The 8,512-nt window shown below is 52.2% G+C and overlaps 1 protein-coding gene across 1 annotated transcript in view; it reads right to left on the bottom strand.

Annotated features, from left to right (window-relative positions):
• Nucleotides 1-2,641: 2,641 nt before the first annotated feature.
• PCK1 (phosphoenolpyruvate carboxykinase 1 (soluble)) overlaps nt 2,642-8,512 on the bottom strand; it is a 6,247-nt gene continuing 376 nt past the window's right edge. The window contains 10 exon segments of the mRNA XM_010841819.1: nt 2,642-3,461; nt 3,463-3,677; nt 4,029-4,124; nt 4,530-4,661; nt 4,750-4,974; nt 5,591-5,753; nt 5,987-6,174; nt 6,284-6,487; nt 7,217-7,398; nt 8,255-8,512. Coding sequence (XP_010840121.1) covers nt 3,222-3,461; nt 3,463-3,677; nt 4,029-4,124; nt 4,530-4,661; nt 4,750-4,974; nt 5,591-5,753; nt 5,987-6,174; nt 6,284-6,487; nt 7,217-7,398; nt 8,255-8,478 — 1,869 coding nt within the window. The 5' untranslated portion in view covers nt 8,479-8,512 and the 3' untranslated portion in view covers nt 2,642-3,221.

Genomic DNA, 8,512 nt, shown 5'->3' with positions numbered 1-8,512 from the left:
TTATACAGTTGAGGAAACTGAGGTTTCCAGAGTTGTGTGTCATCACCTGAGAATACCCTGCTACAGGGAAGGGGGGTAGTGACTCACACCCAGACCCTCTGAATCCCAGAACCGGTGCAGAGCTGGCCTGCTCATTTCATGCTCCTTGGACTCTAGCAGGGGCATTATTACTATTATGTCACGCTGCAGGTCCGGGTGTCACTTCAGGTGACACTGCTGGTCACAGGCAGAGCTGGGAGGTGTCCAAGGTCACCAGTATTTACTACCTTCAAGGAGGGAAGGGGGCAGGAGGCTGGGGGCAGGCAGCCGGCCCTTTCCCATACATGACGGAACCCAGTCCCTGTTGCCGCAATCGCTGACAGTGAGGACAAAGCAGGGGTCACCGCCCTGGCGGGGCACAGCACCAGGAGCCTCCAGAGCCCGTGCCTGTGGCCTTAGAGCCCTGGAAGGTACATGTTGTGTGGCCCAGAGGTGGGGGGCAGCAGACCAGAGGCTCTGGGTTAGGGCAGGCTGAAGGAGAGAAGCGAGAAGGCCCCCAAGAGCCCCCTCCTCACCACCACCCCCCACTGCCCTGGATTCCCCTCAGATGCCCAGGTGAACATAGGGACAGGTTTGTTGTCCTGGTTCAATATGTGTTGTGTACCCACCGCATTCTGGTCTTTAACCCAGACCCCAGCAGGGCTCCGGGAACCCATGGAGGTCAGGGGGCAGCTGCCACCCTGGATTCCGGTAGAGGACGTCAGTACCAAACTCTGTTGGTTTGGATTCACGTGTACCGTGGGGAGAGCTGATCAGGAACTGGGAGCCTGACTTCTCATTCTTACCCTGACCCTGAGCAAAGGGCCACTCTCAAGGCCTCAGTCTGATCACCTGCAAATGGCCTTGGCCTTAGCTGACTTCCTACTACAATAGAACCTCAGCCATCAAGGTCCTGCTGCTACTGCTGCTAAGTCGCTTCAGTCATGTCCGACTCTGTGAGACCCCATAGACGGCAGCCCAGCAGGCTACCCCGTCCCTGGGATTCTCCAGGCAAGAACACTGCAGTGGGTTGCCATTTCCTTCTCCATCAAGGTCCTAGCGTCCCTATTATTGTGGGCTCAGCACAGAAACTAGGACTTGGAGGTGAGTGGAGCACAGCTGGCTCGGTTTGGGGAAACCAACTTAGGTACCAACGGCGAGAGCTGAGTCCTTTTGGTTCCCTGGAAATTCTTATTCTGTTTAAGACACTTCCTCCAGGCTGTCTCCCTGGCTTCCTAGGCCAGGTGGCAACACAGTCCTGTGTGAGTCTGCTGGCTGGGTGGGTGATTCTGTGCACAGGGAACTGTGAGATGGACGGCTTTGCTCGAAAAGAGATGAAGCCTCCGAGAGCCTAGAACAGGATGCCAAAGTCTGGGGCCTGCATTTTAAAAATGGTGCCCCAACTATATCCTGAAAGTGCCTCTCAGGGGTCCAAGGAACTTCCTCAGAGGCCCCCAGGGAGTAGAAAAAAGGAAAACGGGAGGCCTGGGTCCCGACACCTGCCCAGCCTCAGGTGGGCAGCCTCCCGTTCTGTCTCCCTCAGAAGCTGGGTTTCTGAGTCAGAGTAGCTGTCAAGCATGGGTTCTGTAGTGAAAAGGAAGAAACAAGTTTGAAAGCCACTGATTTAAATTAATACAGCAGATAGCACTTAATTCAGTTAAATGATTTTTTGCTGTCAGTGATTTTGCTATCAGAACATGACACTTTGCCAGTGGAGCCCCGTCGGCTCTCAGCTGCTTAAAGGGGAAGAAAACTCTGGTTATGGTTTGGCAGCCCTGAAGGACCCACCTGGCCTTGGTTTCCCCACCTATAACATCGGGTGGATCTCAGCTTGCCCATCCACGTGGATCCCAGAAGAAACAGAGGACTTTAAGGGGACGGTGAGTCCATAAGCTGTGGAAGCGAGCAGAGCTGAGAAGAACTGACTTCCTGGTGTGTGCTGAGCAGGAGAGCTGGCCCAGAAAGGAGACTAGCAGCCAGAGAAAGCCCGGTGCATCTATTGAACACATGTGCCCAGTCCAGCATGTGGTCTGTTCAAACTGCCCGGAGGACCCGATAAACACTGGGGACAGAGGGGCCAGAGGAGGCTGCAAGGCAGCCCACTTGAGCCCATCAAAGGCATGATGCCCCGTATACAGAAGGTGCTCCATCAATGCCTTTTGCTGTTTTCTTCTGAAGGGTATTTCTGTCTCCACTCTCCTCCCCAGTGGATGACAGTGAAGAAAAGAGTTGCTGAAAAGAGCATTTATTGACAAAAGTCTGTGAAATTGGACACAATATAATTCTTATGAAAGGCCTAAGCCCCACACCCAAGGTTTTGTCAAGAAGCATGCTTTAAACTCTCCTGTTCCCCTTACCCAAGACCCACAATTTAAAGGTTTGTGGATGTTCAAGGGCACTAATGGATGGCTTCGAGTTAATTCAGAAAACCCAAAGCATGGTGCCGTGTCACCTCTGGGTGACAGTCTCTCTGCTCACACCTCCCCATCTGGACCCCTCCACCCCCCAGCTCACCCCCTCCACCAAGGTGGTCCCACGTTCTTTGGAAGGGATTCTATCACAGAAGGTTTCATCAGAGTCCCCTCTTCTTGGCTGTTCAGATAAGAAAAACCAGGCAAACAAATTCATCTTTTCTATAAAAGTTTATTTTGTGATTTTTTTTCCCAAGAAGTGTTAGGGGAAAATGTTGAAATTATGTAAAGGTAAGGAACCATGGTATATAAAAATAATTTAAACACACATATTAATAAGAAAGCAACATTGCATTCTAGCAACAACTAGGAGGTAATCTTGCCCAAGATTTTTCCAAAGTCATTAAATACGTTTTAGACGACAGTACACAGACACACACGCATGTGCACACACACATATATACAGCTCAAGTGTCCTTTTTCTGTGCATCCTGGCTAACTGATACAGCTAAGGGGAAAAGACAAAGAAGACTGCTTGAGTGTCCCTAAGTTGAACAAAGGTGCATTGTATCATGAATGTTTGCTATTTCCTGGAGCCTGCTATTTCCCTCCCCAACCTCTTTAGTGACTAGCTTCAGTCTGCTATACGGTCTTATCTGAAAAATTAAGGGTTTCGATCAGCCACTGGGTGCGCTCATTGCGGGGCTGCAGGCAGTGAGAATTCGGGAAGCGCCGTGTCTCCTGCTCCTGGTGCGTTGTATGGATTCGAGGTGGACGGTCAGGCGAACCTGACTACATCTGGCTGATTCTCTGCTTCAGGGCCAGGACCTGATTCTTGATCTCTGGGGGTAGGTCGACGTTCACTTGCTCCTCAAGGTACTTCTGTATTTCCTCCACCTCCTCCTCCCAGAACTCCTTGGAGATGTGGAAGAGCTCCTTCACGTCGACATCCCCCAGGCCCCGGAGGTCCAGGGCATCCTCATCGGGGATGTAGCCGATGGGCGTGAGCTTGGCGCCGCCTTCCCCGACCACGGCGGTTGAACATCCACTCCAGCACCCGGGAGTTCTCGCCGAAGCCGGGCCAGAGGAACCTGCCGGCCTTGTCCTTTCGGAACCAGTTGACATGGAAGATCTTGGGCAGCTTGGCTGCGGGGCGCTGGGCCATGCTGAGCCAGTGTGCCAGGTACTGGCCGAAGTTGTAGCCGAAGAAGGGGCGCATGGCGAAGGGGTCGTGCATGATGACTTTGCCTGTTAACAGGGGACTCTGTGGGTAAGTGAGGCCTCACAGGACTATGGGCACACTTACTGTTGACACAGCCCCCTGGCTTTCTGTACCTCTCTGCATATACAGAGAGAGACACGGGGAGACAGAGAGATAAAGAGACAGAGGGGCAACTGAGAGACAGAGATATAGAGACAGAAAGAGACAGAGAGACACAGAGATATAGAAACAGAGAGAGAGAGAGACAGAGAGACATAGAAACAGAGACAGAGAGAGACAAAGAAGCAGAGCAACAGAAAAAACAGAGAGTCAGAGAAACACAGAGATAGAGCTGTCACTGTCCCTTCTTGGTGGCCCCGGATCTTGGCCAGACTCACCCTTGTACTCCGCCGCTGCCGTGGCCTCAGATCTCATGGCCGCCCCCACAAACACACCGTGCTGCCAGCTGAGAGCCTCGTAGACCAGAGGGACACCTTTAGCAGGAGAAAGAAACGCTCCTTAGAGGCCTTGACCCCCAGCCCCCTTCAGCCACGACGCCATCTCCCAAGTGGAAAGACATGCTGCATGTCGTCTCTCTTCTAAAGGGGCTGATGCTGGAGCGCCAGAGCTAAGGGCGGATGCTGCCACGTCAGAGTCATGGCAGGAGGTCACGTGGCCAAAGTCAAACTAGGAGCCCCATCCCTGGACAAGGACCCCGGAGTTTCAGTGGCCAGAGACTAAGTTCTACACCCGAGCTTGCTCATTACCCTGTCATTTGTGAAAGGAAGCTCTGTATCCCTGACATCCTTCAACCAGGTCACGGAACGTGAGCCCTTGTAGTGACACATCCCCCCATAGTGACACACCCATGTCCCAGCCTGATTGCCCAGGAGCCTCACCAACAGGCCGGCGCCCTCCGAAGATGATGCCCTCAATGGGCACGCCCTCTGGAGACTCCCAGTCAGGGTCAATGATGGGGCACTGGCTGGCCGGAGTGCAGAACCGTGAGTTGGGGTGGGCACAAGGCTCCCCTACAGCAGCAAGGGAAGACAGGCCCTGAGCGTCTGGCCAAGCACACACACCCAAGGGCCGGGGCGCCGGGCCTCCTGGGGGGCTTACCATCCTTGGGGTCCCACTCCTTGCCCTTCCAGGAAATGAGCTTGATGCCTGAGGCCAGCGGCTGATCAATGCCTTCCCAGTAAACGCCCCCGTCACTGGTCTCGGCCACGTTGGTGAAGATGGTATTCTTCTGGATGGTCTTGATGGCGTTGGGATTTGTCTTCACAGAGGTTCCCGGAGCGACACCAAAAAACCCATTCTCTGGATTGATGGCCCGCAAGTTACCTGGAAAGTTTTAAACCAAGGAGTGGAAGTGAGTACCAAGGGAAGTGTACCATCTTATATCTTGCCAGGTTAATTTCTGCACCAAATTCTCAAGTCTTTATTTTTTCCCTCCTCCCCAGAATCTCTTTCTCTTGCCTCATGCCAGCATTATTAATCAACTTTGACTTTCTTACCAGTTTCCCATCAAACTATTTTAACCAACCCAGGTATCTAAGTGGTAAAGAATCTGCCTGTCAATGCAGGAGATGTGGGTTCGATCCCTGGGTCAGGAAGATCCTCTGGAGAAGGAAATGGCAACCCACTCCAGTATCCTTGCCTGGGAAATCCCATGGACAGAGGAGCCTGGTAGGCTACAGTCCATGGTGTTGCAAAGAGTCAGACATGACTTAGCAACTAAACAAAATATAAACAAACAGTGATAGAAGGTCCCATTTCAATCCAGATTGGATATGAGATTAAAGAAAGCTGATGGAATACATATGTCCGAGCTTTTGCAAGAACTAACTGAATTTAAAAATCCAGACACTGTGGACTTGGGAGGATTTGGCATGTTTAAACCCCAAAACTTCACTCAGGTCCAACGATTATCATCAACACCCGGGCCTAAAAGAGTCACCTTGTTGGTCAAATTTCATCCAGGCGATATCATCACCCACACACTCTACTTTCCATCCCGGGAGAGTAGGGTTCATCATGGCCAGGTTGGTCTTCCCACAGGCGCTGGGAAACGCAGCCGCGAAGTACTTCTTCTGGCCCTTGGGGTTGGTGATGCCCAGAATCTGTTGGAGACAAGATTTCTCCTGAAGCACTTGGTTCCTTTCTGCCCCAGAGGTCCATGCCCTAGTCTAGGAGGGGGCCTGGAAGCCATTCATCGTTACTGATGGAATTCCCAGTGTCCTTGGAGCACTGGAACTCTGATGCATACCAGGAATGCTAATGCAGTAGGGGTCTGCCACTTCCCCTCCTCTGCCCGACCCTCTGCTGCACACATTTAGAATTCCCTGCATCTTACCAGCATGTGCTCTGCCAGCCACCCCTCCTCCTTGGCCAGCCGGCTGGCCATCCTGAGGGCAAAGCACTTCTTCCCAAGGAGCGAGTTCCCGCCGTACCCACTCCCAAAGGAGATGATTTCTCGGCGGTCGGGCAGGTGGGCGATGAGTGTGAGCTCGGGGTTACAGGCCCAGTTGTTAACCAAAGGCTCTGTGCAGGAGGACACGCCCACATGAGTGTGCCAGGTCCCCAACGGAGTTTAAGGGCAGGCTTTTTCTTTTTTTAATTCTGGCTTTTGATTTTGAAATAATGTGCTTACTTTTTAAAGGCAAAGGGCACCCCACGGAGTGGAGGCACTTGACGAACTCGCCATCCCCCAGCGCTTCCAGGACGCTGGTGCCCATCCTCGTCATGATGCGCATGCTGGTCACCACGTAGGGCGAGTCTGTCAGCTCGATGCCAATCTTGGACAGAGGAGAGCCCAGGGGCCCCATGCTGAACGGGATGACATACATGGTGCGACCTGTGGGGCCAGGAGGTGGGAGCTGGTGAGAAACAACCCCAGACTCACAGACAACCACCATCTGTGACCCTTCTCATGATCCCCCTCCGACAGCATCACGTCTTGCTTGCCACCAGCCCCTTGATTGGAAGAGTCCACTGAGAGTCCTGTGGACTTCAAGGAGATTACTCCAGTCAATCCTAAAGGAAATCAACCCTGAATACTCATTGGAAGGACTGATGATGAAGCTCTAATACTTTGGCCACCTGATGCGAAGAACCAACTCATTGCAAAAGACACTGGGAAAGATTGAAGGCAAAAGTAGAAAGAAGTGGCAGAGGATGAGATGGTTGGATGGCATCACCAACTCAATGGACAAGAGTTTGAGCAAAGTCTAGGAGATAGTGGCGGACAGAAGAGCCTGGCATGCTGCAGTCCATGGGGTTACAAAAAAGTCGGACACAACTTAGCAACTCAACAACACCAAATGAAAAGGTGGACACAACAGCAAAATTAAAGAGTTTTCATAAATGTGCAGCTGGGTTCCACCAAGCTATCTTAAATTCACAAGCGTAGAAATTAGTCTATAAAACAAGAACTGAGATGTACGTTTTCAACATGTGGCCAGTTCTCATGTGGAATTTATAACTCTCTGAGCAATGGGAGTTCCTGGGACAATTACCAGTAGGACAGAGATGATAATAAAAGGTTTGCTGATATTGTACCCAGTCAAATAAATGTTTCACTCACCCTTCATGCACCCCGGAAATCGGATGTTGAATGCTTTTTCAAAATCCTCCTCGGACATCCAGCGGCCCAGCTGGCTGAGGCCGTTTTTGGGGATGGGCACCGTATCTCTTTGCTCTCGAGTGATGATGACCGTCTTGCTTTCAATTCTGGCCACATCCCTGGGGTCAGTGAGAGCCAACCAGCTGCAAAGAAAAAAAAATTAAAATACACAGATTAGGGGCTTCCCTAGTGGCTCAGTGGTAAAGAATCCACCTTGCAATGCAAGGGACACAGGTTCGATTTCTGATCCAGGAAGATCCTACATGCCATGGAGCAACTAAGCCCTTTCACCACAACTGTTGAGCCTGAGCCTGTGTGTAAGATCCCGGGAGCCTCAGCTACTGACGCCCCCACACTCTAGAGCCCGTGCTCTGCAACAAGAGAAGCCACCACAATGAGAAGCCCTGGCACTGCAACCAGAGAGTAGCCCCTGCTTTCTGCAAGCAAAGAAAAGCCATCGCAGCAATGAAGAACCTGCACAGCGAAAAATAAATAAGTAAATAAAAATTTTAAATACACAGGTGGGGATTAGAGAAGTGCTGGTATTCTGCATGGCATCTGCTCCCTAGGTTCCCTCAGCCATGGACCATTCAGGAAGGGACCAGTGTTCTCATCATGTTCTTCCCACACATGGCAGGTACCAAGGGCACTAAGGATGCTGCATCAATGTGGACACAGCCACGTCCACTGCGAATAGTCGGAGGGACACTCACTAGACCAGGAGTTCATGTTTTAGGACAGGGCGTGTCTGACCTTCCCTTGAATCGGGGACCTGGTTTGCAAAGACAGTTTGCATGTGCCCCTTCATTGATGACTTGGACTGCTCTGCAAACATTGTAAAATTAAGTCTACACAGTTCTGGCTCTTTTACTAAGCTTTTCAAGAGTCTGCAAACCACACAGCCCCGCCCCAGCTCTGCTGAGGCCCTCCGCCCCCTTGTTCCACCTGCACCCTGGGTAGAGAGGAAAGCCGAATGCCAGGGGGCAGAGGCCTGCTCACCAGTTGTCATACTTCTTCAGCCTCTTGATCACACCCTCCTCCTCCATGTGGCTCAGCAGCTGCCGGTTCTCCTCCTTGGAGCCATCGCAGATGTGGACTTGGTCGGGCCGGCACAGCTTGGCGCTGCTCTCCACGAACTCCCTCACGGCCTGGGGCAGGCTGTCCAGGGAGCCCCGGACGATTTTGGCTGAGTAGTTGAGGCCGTCTGAGAGCTGAGGAGGCATCTCTGCAGAGCTGGGCTGGGGGGCACGGATGCCG

Source organism: Bison bison, unplaced genomic scaffold (assembly GCF_000754665.1).
Source record: "Bison bison bison isolate TAMUID 2011002044 unplaced genomic scaffold, Bison_UMD1.0 scf7180017864167, whole genome shotgun sequence".
NCBI classification, from domain to species: domain Eukaryota; kingdom Metazoa; phylum Chordata; class Mammalia; order Artiodactyla; family Bovidae; genus Bison; species Bison bison.
The sequence above is the reverse complement of the archived record's forward strand: the minus strand, read 5'-3'. Positions and strand labels throughout refer to the sequence as shown.